Source organism: Epinephelus lanceolatus, chromosome 17 (genome assembly GCF_041903045.1).
Source record: "Epinephelus lanceolatus isolate andai-2023 chromosome 17, ASM4190304v1, whole genome shotgun sequence".
Lineage (NCBI taxonomy): Eukaryota > Metazoa > Chordata > Actinopteri > Perciformes > Serranidae > Epinephelus > Epinephelus lanceolatus.
In genome coordinates, this window is record NC_135750.1 from 29,751,934 (window position 1) to 29,769,833 (window position 17,900).

The window sequence follows — 17,900 nt, forward strand, 5'->3', positions numbered from 1 at the left end:
AACAACAGAAACAAATACTTAAAAATGAATCATCGACTGAGTATGGGGTGTTTACGCACAAGGCCATGGCATTTAGGCAGGACATGATGCATCACAACAGGTATTCAATAGAATCTCTGCAATATATCTTTTTAATGGCCTAAATCTGTATCAGATTGAAATGTATGAGTGTTTTCTAACCAAATAGCTCTTAAAGGGATAGTCCAGATTTTTTTGAAGTAGGGTTGTGTGAGATACTTATTCAAAGTCGGTGTATTACATACAGCAGATGGCAGTCAGCACTCTCCTAATTTGGAGAATCACACGGGAGTACCGCCACAGAAGCTCAGCAATGCACTGCTGTGGATGGGAGTTTTCAGCAAAACATATTTTAGCCACTTAAAAAAAGGCCTACCTCAAACAAAAAAATCAATATCAGTTTAAGTGGATGCTATCTTGACAACATTTCCACTGCTTTACCTTGCCGTCTGACAGCCCATTTCATTAGCTCTACACTTCCTCTACCATAGATGTGCTGTCTGAAGCAAGATTAAGCAGTGTAAATATTCTAAATATAGCTTCCACTTAGACAGAAACTGATTTTCTTTAGGTCGTGGCTAAAATACGTTTTGCTGCCAAGGCCCTTCCACAGCAATACATTGCTTAGCTTCTGTGGCAGTACTCCTGTCTGCTTCTCTCAAGTGGGAGCATGCCAACCACCATCTACTGTATGTAACACACTGACTATGGATAAGTAACCAATAAAGCCCCACTTCAAACAAACTATCCCTTTAATTGTGTTGGTATTCATGTCATCAGCTCCCATAATGACAATAATAATCATCAACAACTCTTAAATGCTTTCCCACTACTCCTGTTTTTAATTTCTATTTTTAAATGCTTGGTTATGAGCTGAAAAAGAAAGTTTCCTAATATAGAATTCTGCCCTTCCCTTAATGACCCCTCTGATGTGTTATTGACAGGTTCATTAATTAGTTACATAGACTTGAGGGAATAGTGTTTAAAGGTTAAAGGAACATTGAAGGAGAAGTCTGAACATTTGGCTCCTTTTCCACCACAAAAAAAAAAAAAAAAAAAAAATAATGACAATGGAAAGTGATATTAATATGCAGCATGCATTTCAGCCTGAAATCAATAGACCTTGCTCCCAGCAGACATTTTGACTTGTCATAGCAGGAAAAACACAGGTGTAACTAATATCATAATGATGGCTCTGTTATGCTCAGGTGTTCCAGTGAGCCAGCATGCACAATACCAGAGCCCGACATTAATGCTATTAGTTAGACGTGTTTGTCAAGTCAAAATGTCTCCTGTGAGAAAAGTGTATCACTGAGCTCGGTAAACAAGATCTTGAAGTTCTGTTGCTGCCCTTGTGGAGGTCAGAAACAAGTGATTTCTTCTATTTGTCCCTGTTAACTAGACAAATACAACACTTGACTTACTCACTTACTGTGTCTAAGTGTTACATCAGCAGCTTTGGGTAGATATGCAACATTGGACTTCACTGATTTAACACAGTCTTCTTCTCTGTACCCCAAATAAACACACACACACACACACACACACACACACACACACACACACACACACATACAGAGGGAAATATAGGCCTTGTAATGCCATTTATTGGGTTGTTGTGAGAAACTGATTTGCATGCAACGCAAAGCTGCTCCCATTTTTCAAGTGCATCTAAGCTCCCTCTGCGATCACCCACACTTCAGGAAACAAACTCACCATTCAGTTACTTGGTGGGATGAACGTACCAAGGCAGCTCTGCAGTATTTTCGTCAGCTCCTCGAGACTGTCATCTTATAAATACATGCTCTGGCTTGATTACATAGTTTGTGATGCCAGGATTTTTCTGTTACCTTCACAACTGTACATCATAGGTAACCAGAATGTCACTTAGCAACATAAAGCGTTTGTGGCCTTCATGATTTCATTTGTGTATAATAGCAAAGCGACTACCAGCTTGGCATTTGAATTTCTATCAAATGAGCGAAACCAAAATTGTGATTTCTTTTACATTGCACAGTGCATTATACAGTATGCTTACCATGTAAATATGGAGATGATATTCACTTTATCACACTATGCCTGGATTCTTTTTATTGTGCTCTTGTGGCTGTCGTTTGAGTCCAGACTACCATACTCAGCTGATGTTGAGATAAGCCCCCATAAAGCAAGCTAAGGAACACAAGCTGACAAGGCACTCTAATTATGTGATTGCCAATTGCCTCTGCAGACTGTAATGAGCCTGAAAACAATCAAGAGAAAATCAATCTGCCTCGAGCTGATTTGACCGGCCACTGGGGTTCATCCAGCGCATCATTTTACAGATATTTCATCCAAAGTGCATGAGTGCATATTCTTGTTCATCAGTGGGAACTGAATCCTGATCATGGAAACGTTCTGCTCTGCTGTACGAAGATAAGAAATCTTACCTGACTTCACAAGAGTGGACACTGAGTTCTTTGTGGAGAAGACCACTGGTCAGGTTATAGACCAGTACAGACCCATTACTGGTGCCTGAGAAGAAAAAAAAAAAAGAGCAGCACATAAGAAATACGAGACAGGCTGACACAAGAAGACGAGAGGTCACAAGGCGTACACTTACTTATCTTAGCACCATCTACCCTCCAGCAGGATCAGAGAGACGGTGTGTCAGTGTGACACCCCTGTGTGTTCCCTGTCACTGCAGTGGGTGTGGATCCAGGCAGCACATCAAACCTTGTGTCACTCAGCTCACTGCCTGAGAACATTGCACTGTTTCATCTGCTGCTGGGAAAATAGCGCAACAGCTCCATCTCTCCCCAAACATCACCTGATTAAATACAGCAGGTGACATTTGACACCCTGATCAGAAACTCTGAGGTTTGTTTTCTTCACATTTGTTCAAACCAAAATCTACTTTAAAGTTATTTCTTATGTTTACCAATTGGGGGAAAGTTTCTAACTAATAATAAGTTCAAATCAGCTCAAAAGTCAACTTTTTTAGTATATGCAGGGGGGTGTTTTTAGCGAGAGCCTGGTTGAAATTCATCTTTGTGCTTTACTCAAGAGTATCCTGGTAATTAAGATTTTGCATAATTTCACATCTGAGGATTTGAGCGAGTGATAACACATTTTAGCTCTGAGGTATTTATATAATGTGTATTGTGCACTAATTTGTATTGGTGATTATGTCTAATGTATATTCTAATATTTTAACAAAACAAGCAGAAAAATCCCTTATTTGCACTTTCAGCTTTAAACCATAAAAAGCTGACATTCTATTTACATTATGGTAAATGATTACAGCAGCCTTTTCATAGTTTTATAGAATGCCATGGGCTAATTTTACATTAGTGGAGGAAACAAGCAGTTGTAAAAAGCACAAAGCAATTGAGGTTATAACCTAAGTAAGGAAGCTGAAAGATGCAGCAATTAAAATAATTACTCAATTCTGAAGCATTGCAAAGAAGAAAAAAAAAAACTGCAACAGATGTGAAAGCAAATCAAAAGTCCATTCTCACGACGTCTGGAATGTGTTTAACACTTTAATTTTGTTTTATTTTTGTGGTGAACACAAGCAGGTGCAGGAACACATTAACTTCTTTAATTATCCTGAGTGTGATGGAGCTACGCTGATGTGCCCAGTCTCTATGGAAAGGACCACTCAGTCTGCACTGGCCTTTAGCGAGACGACCACATGCTGACACAACATCTGGAGGTGGTGATAGGCAGTGTCGCATAGGCATCTGTGTGCATGTCCTCCCCTCCTGCTCCCTGTGCAGCTGATAGATGGCGTGTGGTGTAGGACTGCAGGATGTTTCAACAGGAAGTCAGGCAAACGGGATGTGGGTGGATGGAGATAAACATAGATACGCCTATCCCTGAGTTGCCTCACAGCCAACATTCGTTTACTTTAATCAAGATGATCAAGAAGACGCTGCCTCTCCATATGGTCTGGAAAATGTTGCAGAGCCTTGATTGCCTTGAGTCTGGGACAGATACTTCAAATATGGCAGCAAATAGAAAACTGCCTTTTAACCCACAACATAGGACGTAAGAATCAAAAGCCTAATTCAGGGGAGATGGTGTGACTCAGACAGACCAGTGGAAAAGACGCAGTCTTTAAGTGTGTTGTTGTGGATGTTAATCAGTGGTTGGCAGTTAATTAGTTTTCCCTGAATCAGTTCTTTTCAAAGACAAAACAGTTATCCGTCACTTTGATCATTCCGCTCATTCAGCAAGTGTTGAAACATTTTTGCTGTTTTGAGTTAGCAAAACTGGTTTGATGATAAATCAGGTTCTAAAACAACTGCATTTATCTTTCACTTTCTTTCTTGCCAAAAGTCAGACAAGAATAATGATACCACTCTCATATCTAGCTGATAAATGTGATGCTACAGTCTGCAGCTCATTGCTTTTCTTAGCTTAGCTTAGCTTAGCTTAGCCTAGCTTAGCTTAGCATTAAGAGTCAAAACAAGGGAAAACAGCTAGCCTGGTTTGTCCAAAAGATACAAAACCTGCCTACCTATAAAGCTCACAATTTAAAATGTTATAGACTAAGTATAAAAGCTATGGTTTCACGAGGGGTTTTGTGCTAGAGTATTTCTTTACCTATCCCGAGTTTCTGCTGGTTGTTTGGCAAAATCACAGTAGTGACAAGACTGAAGGAAGTGACGACTTTCAGCCAAAAAATCTATTAGTGAGCATATAGATGCTAGTAGGTGACATTGTTATCTTATGACAGATTAGCTGTGTCCTACTGTTTCCAGACTTTATGCAAAGCTAAGCTAACCAGCTTAGCTTACCTTAAGATTGTTGCTTTATATTTACCATACACACATGACAGTGGTGTCAGTGCTCCCATCCAACTCTTGGCAAGACAGTAAATAAGTGTATTTCTACAAAACCTCAAACTTGTCTTTTGGCCAGTACTATCAACACACTTTAGCAAACATGCTTGAAACTGAATCATGCTAACCTTCCATACCATAATAAAAACTCTGCTTCATCATAATACCCTGAGAAGATGATTTGATTGTTTCTATAATTCCAATATATTCAACAACTTACTGCACACCTGGTGAGGCATTATGATTCTCTATCTCTGCCGTACTTGTTCAATAGTAATAAAGCACATAAAAGTCTGCAACTGATTGCAATACTGTTTGTTTCCTATACACGCCATCTGATGTACCATCTCATATCCCCAATCATATGACTGTCTTGTCCAAATGGTAGGAATCTTTCTATCACATTAAAATTAAATTTGATACCAATCCTAAATCTAATATTTTTCAACAGCATGCACAGCTGAGTGATGGCAGAACTGAACTATCCTGAGTTGAACCTAACTTAACAAATAACTGGTGGCTTGAAAAGGCTCTTTCATAAACTGCAACTATACCTGTTTCTTCCTTTGACAGACCACTAGAGCTGAGAATGAAAATCAGTCCATCTGATAATTGTTTTGCTTTGCGAGGTGCATGCCTCAGTGGCTGCCTTCATATCTGCACCTAGGTCTCACATTTTGCAATTCACAAATTTATGTTTTTGCTGTGTTGATACTTTATTTTACCCTTGATGCTGCTTCATTTTGCAGATCCAAACAATGTAGCAAAGAATAGCTGTCAGGCAAGTACGGATTAATAAATTAGGCACGCCACCCGCAGATGATTAGGAATGGATGTCAGCTTGTCAGTGTTTGTGTATGTGTCACTGAAAGGAAGGCTCTGGGCCTTGTACCTATCTGTAACGGAGCTGTCAGGTCTCACAAAGATTACAGCTTTTTAGACAGGAGACCAGACAGCATTGCTTGTGGGTAGCTAGGTCAGCTGTACAGCTTCGGTAACCTTCCCTTTGGAGGCAAGGAGCACAAAAGACTGACAGAGTGGGGAAGTGAGAGACGAAATAGAGAAAACAGAGACGGGAAACTCTGCCTTCTGTCTAACTGTAATGAAACTGGCTGGCAATTTCAACCCCCAGTGCTTTCACACCATCAGCAGTGAGCTCATCGCTTGCTTTATTTGCACCTAGTGGAAGGTGTAAAAAACGGTTTCCCTTGGCTGTTCCTCTGACTGGTGTCGCATCACTGAGACTCAATGAGTCCCCCTTTTAACTCAACTACACGTTAGGGAGGAAACCTAATGCACACTGGAACAGAGGCCAAAAAAAGGGACTGAGCTGTATCTGCCAAGCACTCATCCACGGATCGCTCTGGATTTAGCGATCAGGTGTATTCTCTGGCTCTTGGTAAACAAGAGAGGTGACAGATGCCAACGCCTGCCAGAACACCTGTCCCAGTCCCAACCTTGGCATCATTACTGAGGAGGTGACAATTGCAATTGGAAGCCAGGAATGTATTCAATTTATATAGCATGACAGTGAGGCCAAGTACCAGAATTAAAGGTATACTACTACTGTATGCAGGAACTGATGGCTACTGTCTGAAAACAATATCGCCAGCTGAAATGAAAGTGAAAACCAACCCCAGATTAACTCTGCATGGCATTCTGCCTGGCTATATTTATGTCTTTCAGGGCTATGTATGCAATTTTTCTGTCTTCCTCTTGGATGCATGCTGTGTACAGTCTTCCACCTGGTCCTTGCCTTTCCTGTGTGTGCTGTGTCTAGGAACGTGGGAAAACCTGTTAAAAATAGGCAATAGCCTACTTTCCCATTGCCAGTAGATCAGAGCTGTGTACAAGGTTCTGTAGTAGACAAGTACACCTTCCTGTTTTTGTGTTTGTTTTTTGTGTTGTTACGTTCAATGTTAAAAACGGGCTGGAAAACAGGTTAGTAAACAGTAGAAAGCTGTGTGGAGACCAGTGAAATGTTATGATGGTTATTTTCACGTTTTTCTTCGTATTGAAAATCTCTCTCAATCTTGATGCCAACTACATTTTGAAGGATGTTTGAGCGCTGCTTAGACCGAGAAGGACACTATTTTGTGTGGCTAAAATTAGAGCAGCGACTCAGATGTTGTATTGTCATCACTGCCATACAGAGGTTAATCCAATGAATACCCCTGACTACTGCAGAGTCATTTGTCCTGCGAGTGAATGCCAATTGTGACCTTTCCCATTAGATACAAAACCTAGATGCTGGTGGGTGCTATTGGTTTTTTATCTGGTGGGAAAGGGTCTTAACACAGCAAAATTAAAAGCAAATACAAAAATACAGGCAGAGGGCAGGGTCTCTAAAGATATTTTTTTAAGGAAAATCCCACATAGTGTACCTTTAAAGACTCCAAATGTAGCAATTTCTGTCACTGAAACATCTACTTTGTTGCAATAGCATATGTATCATTCATAATTGTGCTAGTACAAGAAATTGGCTATAAATGATGTATCAATTAAACATACTTTAGCGCTGAATTGCCTGGACATTGCCTCCACCTTTCAGCAGAGATGTGCCCTCTATCTAAATCCCAAATGCAATTATCCAATCCCTGAAACTTACTATTCACAAGCCGGCTCACAGGAAGTGGAACAAAAGGCACATTTCAATAATGCAGCTAGAGACTGTTTAACTACTTGACTCTGCAAGCTGACTATGGGGACCTGACAAATGATGTGCATAGAAAACTCAATCGCCCTGCTCTAGTTTTAGATTCAGAACGCCACTGGGAACCAACTGTGCCAAGTCAACCCCACACCATCTGCGGCGTGATGGGCTCCTACTGCAGCCGCTCCAGAATTCATGCACTGATTGGGAAAAAAATGACAGGTCTCTGACTGAGAAGTGTTTTTGAAATGGCTGCTTTTGAAAGAATAGTGGTTGTTGTTGGGCTTTTTTTTACCTACAGATGCCCTTTCACTTTAAACAAACACACCATGGACAATCCAATAACTAACAGATGGTGAACAGCAGTGGTCAGCCCTTTAGGCCTTTTAGAACTATTGCAGTCATTAAGTCTTAATGTGTCGTGAACTTAAGAGATCTCTGTGTCCCACCACTGTGGACGTGACACACATATGAAAGTGACAAAGACACCCAGTGCAAATGGCTGTAAGATGTGTAGGTTGAAGGTGTTATTATTCATCTGCTTGTCTGCGGGTCTGTGGGAGGCAATGTATCTTTGAGGTATGATTAATTTATGTGGGCTATGTCAGGGGACTGAACGTAGCCTATTTTTCAGCTTGACAACTAAACTGAAGGTTTGCTGCGTTGGGCAGAGAACAGCAGTACGCCAGGGCTTTAAATGGAATTTGGTGCTCAGGCAGGAGTCTGTGCGCGCACAGACAGACACACACAAAGGCATCGACAGACAGACAACAACAGAGACACATTACATACACGATTCTGCTCTTAATTTCCCATTCAAATTGAGACTCTCATAATTTTATGCATCATTACTGTGGGGAAGATAGGGTAGCTTTTGAATAAAATGGCTGATCTAAAACAAATAAATCCAAACTTTCTCTCTCTCTCCTGCTCATCTATTAGCTGTCTTTGGGGAGTAATAACAGAGGCTGATATTTCAGATTAAGCATATGCATTTTGCATCATTTGCCGAGCTCACACAGTCAGATTCGATGGACTGCTACTCACTCACTTTCTGTCTCAAACAAGTCAAATCCACAGCAATGATTTGTGTAGTCAGACATACTGATGTGTGCAATTCATTTGAGAAATCGCTTCATTTTTTAATTCAAAGATTAGGTTGGGTTCAACAAAAGTGTCAGCAAGTTTAAGAACACTTTGCAACTTAAAAAAATGTTTTGCAGCAACCTAAATTACAGTAATTGGCCTACAAAGAGAATAGTAAAACAACATTTCAATTAAAACCTAGTTGGAGTAATACTGGGAATTGCTGACATAGAGATGCTGCAAAGATTCATCTGACAGGTCCCTTAGGCAGAGCAAATTAATGAAAATATTTGATAATTGTGTTGCTGTTCTGAGGTAAAGATCTACTGGCCTTCATGTCAGTAGCTGTTAATTTCCTGTTTTGTGATGAACCAATGTTTAAGGTCTTGCTTTCCTGCTATTCATTTTCAGTGCTTATTATGTCTTATTTTTCAGACCCAAACCACAGATGGAAGTTGATAAAGGCCCTGGACACACAAGCAATTAAAATGTGTAGCTGCAGCTGCATAATCATCCAGCCCTATGCCCTCTAAAGCACTCCTCACTCAATGGATGTTTTTTGCTCTCATCACTGGGCAGCAACATTTCATAAATCAAACCAGACAAGTTTCTTCTTCTCAAACCCTAAATCTGTAGTTGTTGCAGGGATGACATGATGAATGACGACCACTGAGACAGAGCGCATGCTTCAGTGTGAACAAACAGATGATTTCCAACATGACGGATACACAGAAATACACCCCACAATCAGAACACAAAGAAACACTCATATGATAGTATGTAATATCTGAGTGAGCAGGGCATAGCATCCAAGAAACTTTACTAATATTCAGTAAAACTACTCCTTGACAAGGCTGTGACACAAAAAAAGTCGCAAAAACATAAAAGCAGTTCATTTTTGGGTGTCTCTATGAACTGCAGCACTGATGCAACTGGTTTTAATCTGAACAGGAACAAGTCGTGATGAAACAAAACAACATAGTGTTACCTCCAGATTACACGGAAACTAATTTAAAAGCAGACCTTGGTTCAGACTCTGAGAAGCCCTGATGTGAAATAATGATGCTGCGCTTCTTATCATTTGTTACATTTCAGAATACTCTACAGTATTTTCTCTGTGGTACAGATCACAGCTGCTTTACACAGATCAGAACTTGCAGAATTTAGTGGAGAAGAACTTTCATTTGGGAATAAAACCCTCCACCCTATCAGTGAACTTTGTATAGAGTTTTGTGTGTTCACATGTGTTAATGGTGTATTATTACTGCACCTACCCGTAGCCAGCAGGGGTTGGTAGTGGTTGATGTTCTTGGTGGTCAGAGGTGGACACATGCGGATGGAAAATGGTGGCAGTGGCAGACCAGACAGCAAGCCAGTGAGCAAGAACTTCAACTGGACCTCTTGCTGGTTGGATGAGGGAGGAGGAGCCTCACCAGCTATCAAGGTCTCACCTGGAGATGAAACCAAAACAGTTGCCACTTAATTAATGGAGAAATTTAATAATTTTAAACATGATAAATCTAGCATGCTTAGCATTGCTACAAGAACACGAGAAATGACGATGCGCCTTTTTTTTCCATTTTTTCTGCATCTTAAGCCAGGGCATACAATCTGCAATAAATCAAAATTACGACCTGATGAAAATTAGGAGACTGAAGCTCCAATTAGAAATTTCCCTGATTCAAGTCATTTAATATTGTGTGTGTGTTGATACAAGTGTGTCCAATATAGCATTAAGGCATACACAAAATTAGTCAAGCTGATCCAATTTAGACGATAAGTCTGGCAGCCGAGTAAGTCTGCATGAAGAAAATATGGCCTGCATCACAGCTTTACTTTAATGGTTCTCTACAACTTTTCATACAGTGCTCTACTTTATTTTTTTTATAATATTTTTGGAGTAGTTTCAGTCTGTAAATGTTTGCAGAAGAGGGTTTGGACAGGATTTAGACAGCTACTCTGAAGCAACCACCGGCATGGACATCTCATTAAAACCACTGGCAGCAGTTTATTTGTCTGTGACAGGACGTGTTCACTTGTTTGCAAAAATGTGCATTAGGAATGGGTTACACTATTTGAACAGAGAACAATCAGACAATTTATTTAAAAGCTGGCATACCTGCAGCGCTATGCCTTACAATAAACAAAGGTGTCAGACAAAATCAAACGCAAGCAAATGAAGCAATGCTTAAGACACAAACAAACAAACTGCCAACTGAAGCTATCCGACGTACCGACAGCAACATCAACTATTGAACGGCATCCCAAAGTAGCTCCTGCTGCAGCTCAAAATGAGGCTGCATATACATGAGACAGACAGTGTCCTGATTTTGTGCAGGTGTGAGTCATCCTGCATCGAGTGGCTCAGTGTCATTTGTGCGCTGACAGAGGCGTAAGTCGGAACGTGCTGGAATAAATCTAATCTTTGGAGCTTGGAGAGAACTGAGAGGTTATCTCTACTTTTTTTCCCACAATTCTAGACAGCAATTTGTAACAGAGCTCATTAGCACAAATAAAACTTTCAACTTGGCTTTACCGATCTAATCCAAAGCTGTTCTTTGGCTGAAGTGAAAAAGCTCATGCAATTTGCTTGCAGCTGTAGCAGGAAGAAAACAACCAATATTGTTTGTTTCATTAAGGTCAGTCGGGCAGTTTTAACGATTAAGAGGATTTAGTGGTGAGGTGAGACAATTAAGCCACAGAACCATGTTTTACACTGGATTATCTACATGCTTCCTCAACATAAATCTTTTTTGCTGATTTCATTATATTTCCCAAACCAGACAGTCGTAAAATGCAATGCCAGTTTTCACCATAAATTTACGCCGCAGGTACTTTAATATTTTCAAAGACCTAAACACATTATTTCTTACTGAGGCATGGATTTTGATGGCAATGCTTTTCACAATCAGAGAATTAATGACTACATTTTATATGTTCTAAATGGGCAATCATTTCCTTTTGTGTATTTGCTGCAGAGCTATATGCAATAGCCTTGGAGTTATAATTGGCAATGGTTGAAAAATCCATTTGGTTTTCATCTCATGCACCATATCAGCCTTCTATACATTGGAAATTTAATGTCTCTCTAAATGAGCATCATTGCAGCTTGAAGACATAATAAAATAGGAGCATGAGGGCATAACTCCAAACAAACCATACATCAATAAAAACAAACCATACATACAGCAGATTTCTAAATGCAGCAAATAAAAATATGCAATCAAGGCGATTGCTGTTTTCTAGGTGGCAGCTTTTGCCCATAGAGATGATAGATGATCAGTTTGCCGTTATCCCTCTGATGCCCTTCTTTTGTCAGCTAATCAGCATCAGATTTTAACAACAAGCTTGCTTTTCACAAAATTTTAGCAACCTGCAGGCCAGTGACGTTCCCTCATAACAAGAGCTTTAGTCAGCAACTGTCAGACAGAGCTATTCCTCTAGGCAGTAGCTAGCTCCAATCTGTGTGTGCGTGTGTGTGTGTAAGAGTTTGAGGGGAAAGACAGCAAAATCCTCCCCTCTTATGCCAGCATAACTACTACTGCTCCACCTCCCTAAGGCCCTCTGCTCTCTGGCAGTTTGACTCTCACCGAATACAACTGACAAACATGAAAAAAAACAAAAAGAACAAAAGAAAAAAAAAGAGTCCTGCATCTCATTACTATTTTATACCCATATTCATCTTTTGACAGGCAGCTCTGTTCTAAATCAACAGGGAGGAGAGAAAGAGAGGGTGAGTGGAGAAGACCAGAGAGATACAGAGAGATAGAAATACATCATAAGCAAAACGATGAGATGGTAAAGTCACAGAAGTGAAAGAGAGGAAGGACCAAGCACCCACGGGACTGTGCTCAGACTGGGGAGTAACGCTGGCCTGTGTTGTGCGCGGAGGAGAAACCAGCAGTCACACATTAAGGCAGAAAGTGAAGGGGTGCCCTGAGGCCCACACAACTAACCAAGGTACAATAAAAGATATAAGAGGGCCCGGTGCACACAAACACTCACACACAGAACATGTACACACACAGACACACATAACTAAATCTCCTTCATTCTTTTTAGTTTTCACATTTTCTGTCAAAAATGAAAGTCGTCCTTCTTCAGAAGATGAAAAAAGTGAAAATTATATACAGTGGATAGAAAATTAATACACTCCCTTGAACAATTTTCACATTATGTTGACCTACACCTTGAAATTAAAATGCAATAAATGCATTAATTTTTCCTACTAATCTACACACACTCAGCCATTTCAAAGTGAAAAACTCATTATGAAAATCTTCTAACATTAATAAAAAATAAACAACTGCAACAACCTAAAGAGATCTGCAAAAACAACAAAATCAAAAAAAAGGGTTGAAGCTAGGAGTGGATATTGTTTAAAAAAAATATGCTACTTGTGTCAATACCAGTACGCTGAAAGACATACCAATAGCAATGGAGTGCCTAATTTGATACCTTTTTTTATCTACTCTAATCGATAACCTTCATGTGAATGGAGCCATTCAGTTGCACAAAAAGCCTCCAGATGTCACAGGTGCATAGTACCGTAATACTCTGGATCGTTTTGGCGGTCAGACATTGCTCTCTTGCACTCTTCTTCTAATTAAAAGGATTCCACTGCATTTATAGGGCATGATGTCCATTTGGATCAAGACAAAACAAGTCCCGACATAACATATGATATTTAAAACACTGCAACACGGCAACATGTAAAATCTTTGAAGGTGATTGTAATTATTTTCTATCCACTGTATGTGACATTTAGCCTTGGAAACACCAGACTTGGTGGTGTTGTAGACCCCAACGTGTCTGGTGCTTGCTAGATGGTGTTGATGGCGTTGTGTGCAGTCGTACCAATCATGCTGTTAAGTGAGAGATCTTGAATCCTTTTCTGGTTTGGACCCAGAGGCGCTCCACAAAATGACACTGGGGAGTAGAGCGGCGAAAGACCCGAGCTGACACAGAAGGGGAGAGAGATTATTAATTAAATTCATTTTGAAAACACGGCACACATCCGTTATTGAAACCAAGTGAATGGGGAGTAATAAATGAATACTGCTTATTCAAATGATGAATGTGATCCGCCTTTCAATAAATTACTTGACCAGAGGGAGACAGCGGAATTCAGCGGGGATGACATGTCTACTGATTCCTCGTATTGATTAGATGCCGCTCAATACAAAATAGAGATGATTCAGAGAAAATTCATTTTCATGACTGCTGCAAACTGTGATGGAGTTAATACACTCGGGGCTTGACCTATAATTGAACAGGTACAGCAGAGTGAAATGTTCTACTCTAAATAACTCATTTTAATTTATCTCTACAAGCTCGGCACGTCGTGACACAACCTCACAGTGAAAATGTAATAATTCATGTCAGTATATCAAACCTGGGCCAATCCATCTTTTCAGGATTTGTTTGAAAACACTCAGCACAGGAATGTTAAAGCAACCACAAAGAAGCATCGGATTATCAATTTACTGTAGCTCGAAAGATAATTGTCAACATTTCAAAAGTCCCAAAATAGAAAGCAAGCTGTCTGAATCTACAGAGCAAATAAATTCAAACAAGACTAGAATAAGATAATTCATCACAAAGAAGCAAAAAGCAAAAGCATGCCATCCCTGTTTAATTCAGTGCTGCGGATTTATCTTGTTTGCCCAAAATAAATTTTGGTTTTGGCTGCTCACAGGCAGACAAACCTCTCTCTGCCTCACACGGGAAGCCAACTTAAGAGAGAAATACAAAACTGTCTCCTCGACAGCAGCAAGGGAGTGCTCCATCAAAGGGAAGCAGGGCTCATCATGATAGCTTAACTCTGTGCGCCCCCCACCTGCGCTACTCACTAAGAAGACTAAATTTAGGTCAGAGGATTATTTCGTTTAAAGTCAGTTTAAGTCACTTTACAAAGTATTCAAACTTTTAACCGTTACCTCTCCCTGCTATTTCAGCCACCACCTAAAAAAACTGTGGCTTTGCAGAATTATCTGTGTGTGTCTCTGTGTGTACCTTGGATTGATAGCAGCCCTGCCTGTGTGGGCTTTGAGCTCCCACAGCATGACTCTCCCATCGCTGACCATTAGCCCAGCGTTGTTTTCATTAACAGGGCAGATGACCATGCGATATGGCCGAACTGTCTTGGTGACTCGGATGGCATCACACTGAGAACGCAGGTCATACATGAGCTCGTAGACATTCTGCTCTGGGTCTGAGGGAGAAAGAAAGTTAAGAAATCGAAGGAGATAAGGGTGGTGAAAAGGTAGGGAGAGACAGCATGAGAGGGTGGGGGAGTGGATAAAAAAGAACAGTTGTGTCGGAGCAAAATGGTGAACACGGAAGAACAAAAAGGGAGAAAATATGGAAAAGGACATTGATTAAATGTTAATAATAAAGGGAGTAAAAGCAAAAAGAAGAAGGGAAGAGGATAATAAAGGGAGAAAGTGAGATTGAGAGGCCGGTGGAGACAATTTTTGAGTAAGCGTGAGAGGACAGAAGAGAAGCAGAGCAGAGAGATATGCGGAAGGATTTAAGGAGATAAGAAAAGAAGACAGGAAATAAGCGAATAAATGACTCACAAAAGGAAATGGTAGGAAAAAAGAAAAATGAGAAGCATGGAAGAGATAGCAAGAAGTGAGGAAGAGAGATTCTGCAACAATGGACTCCCATTGGCCTATAACACTAAGCCAAAGATAAATGAGACAGCAAGGGGCTAAATGCCCACTGGTGCAGAGAGGAAGGCTACAGGCTGACTGCAGTGCAGTTTGGCTGAATAGATGATGACTGGGAGATACCACAGGAGTGACAGTGTTTTTTTATAATACAGCTAGCATGTACTGTACGTGTGTGTGTGTCTCTGAAGAGGTTTCATACCTGCTGCTTCCTCTGGAGTGGTAGTGGAGCGACACACTCGGAGTGTGATACACCCATTCTCATGGAGACAGTAGAGGGCATCCCGCTGAGCGCAGGGAATCACCTACACAGAGAGAGAGAGAGAGAGAGAGTGAGGGAAACAAGTGACTATCTGTGTCAGTCTTTTAAAGACTTGGTATTAAACAGCTGGTACTGACGTTTTCTCTTAGCTCTGCATCAATGTGTATGAGTGTAATTTTGTAACTAAGTACAAACACATATGTAAACAAAAGATGAATCAAGCTATAAGCCCTTACGTCAGTTTGAAAAAGACTAGTAGACTTTTATTTGTTGCTCATCACACATAATTACAATTAGAGTTGCAACCAATGACTGTATAATAAAGATGGATGACATGACAGCTCTGCAAAAGTGAAGCCAACACATCTTAATGGCCCCCTGGTGGCTGGCTGCAGTATAGGTCATAAACCCTGCCCCCTTAATGTTAGTGGATGGTACATGGGCCACATTTTTCCCAACAATACTTTCTGTTATTTTAGGTAATTCTTATTTATCACACTGTTCATTTATCTGATATGTTTGGTTTTATTTTGTTATTTGATGCTACAATAAGGGGGTCTAACATCATGACTGACAGCTGTGTATACCAATTAGTACTCGATACCACGGCTTCACTTTCTGATCTCTGCTGTGCAAACTCTGGCTCCAAAAGCATAAGATGGCAGCATCTGTATTCAGGATGTTTTGGTCTCATTTTTGTACAGTAAAAGGAAGCAGAGACGCATTGTTCATCTTAATATACAATCTATGGCTGCGACTAACACCTATTTTGATCATTGATTAATCTTCTGATTATCTGTTTTAAACGCTAATTTAATTGTTCGGTGATAACAAGAATGTCCATCAGAACTTCCCAATGCCCAAGGTGACATATTCATACTGCATCTTTTGTCCAACAAACAGTCCAAAACCAGAAGAGATTAAATTTCCAGTAAGGATATAAAAAATGCTCAAAATGGAGAAGCTGGGTCCTGGGAACCTTTGGTAATTTAACTTGAAAAGTTGACTTTTTTATTGTTGACGACTAATCGATTAAGTGTTTCAGCTTTAGACAGAATAAAAAACAATATTATTCATTATGCGCACGTGATAATGAAAGTATTCTGGCTCAGTGCACTCTCAATGGATGAAACAAGCATAGGGCATCCATTCTGAGATGCCTGTGTGTACAAGATCGATTACACTGAGCAACATTATTAAGGTGAAAAAAGTTCAGTATATTATCAGATTTCAGTGAAACAGATTTTGAGTTGAAGAGGGAGTTGCAGCGTACAGTTTTATTGATTATATGGCATTTTCCGTTTATCATTTTTTGTGTTTCTTTTTTAACTAATCATTTTAAATCCCGATCGGCACCCCATAATTGCATTAGATGTACAGCCACTGACTGTGTACCTGATTAATTGGCAACTCTGTGTACACTGTGTATGTGCCAAGTCTGACCATGTGTAGTATAAATGTATCTATATTTCCCTGTCTTTCCTTGGCTCTTGGAGCTTCTACACTCCATCCTGGACTTTTGCTGAAGCCGTGTCATCAGTCATGCAAATTGGCTGTGTGACAAGCACTTTATAACACTTAGAGAAGGGAGGCGTTGGCTGGACAGAGCCTGGGCGGCTGAGTAATACCCCCCTACTGCTGCTCTGTGACTTTAGGACTTACTCCTTGACTACAAAGACTTGTTCTCCACCTTTGTTCTGTTTAACCATGTATACATTTATTAGAACAAGATCACTGACAACCCAAAGTAAGTATGATTTATGGAAGTTCAATAAAATATAGAACAGAACACAATTACACATGCACGGAAAATGTCAACTGACTGTAGTCATAAACTGAGGAACATTTCACTGGTCCATGCATGTGCATACAGGCACATTTCAAGGTTATATATATATATTCAAAGGGCATGTCATGGTTCAAATAGAGTAGAAACATCACTGTGAAAATCATGAGAACTACTCAGTGTAATGACAAGCCTCCACAATGGTCATTCGTTCACAGACAGACACAGAGCTGGGAGTGAGAGCAGAGTGAACAGAGCGGCATTAAGAGACAGTTTCTGTTCCATTACTGGCTCTGCAGCCGTGACAAATCCTCTATCTAATACCCCCACAGCATTCATCAATTTCCAATTAGAAATCCAGACTCCAAAAGAAGGGAATTGGCACCTAAAGGTCAACGGTGCTGTTGAAAGTGACGACAGAAAGGAACAATAAGTCAGACAATATGTAGGCTGGTGAGATTTCTTTGCTGTAGCTAAGGACTGCACAGCTCTGTTGTGCAGTCGTAAGACCTTGATGAGGTGAGTGCTGAGAGGGAGGAAGAAAAGTAGCGAACTTTATCATTCCCGGCAGGGGGAATTGGCTTCCTGGAAGAAT

At 40.3% G+C, this 17,900-nt stretch overlaps 1 protein-coding gene across 1 annotated transcript in view; it reads right to left on the reverse strand.

Annotated features, from left to right (window-relative positions):
• The window catches only part of wdr11 (WD repeat domain 11), a 67,183-nt gene that overhangs the window by 34,241 nt on the left and 15,042 nt on the right, over positions 1-17,900 (reverse strand). Inside the window, exons 7-11 of the mRNA XM_078176163.1 lie at positions 15,460-15,562; positions 14,599-14,797; positions 13,441-13,541; positions 9,858-10,034; positions 2,445-2,529 (exon numbers count right to left, since the gene is read on the reverse strand). Coding sequence (XP_078032289.1) covers positions 2,445-2,529; positions 9,858-10,034; positions 13,441-13,541; positions 14,599-14,797; positions 15,460-15,562 — 665 coding nt within the window. The remainder of the gene's footprint in view (positions 1-2,444; positions 2,530-9,857; positions 10,035-13,440; positions 13,542-14,598; positions 14,798-15,459; positions 15,563-17,900) is intronic.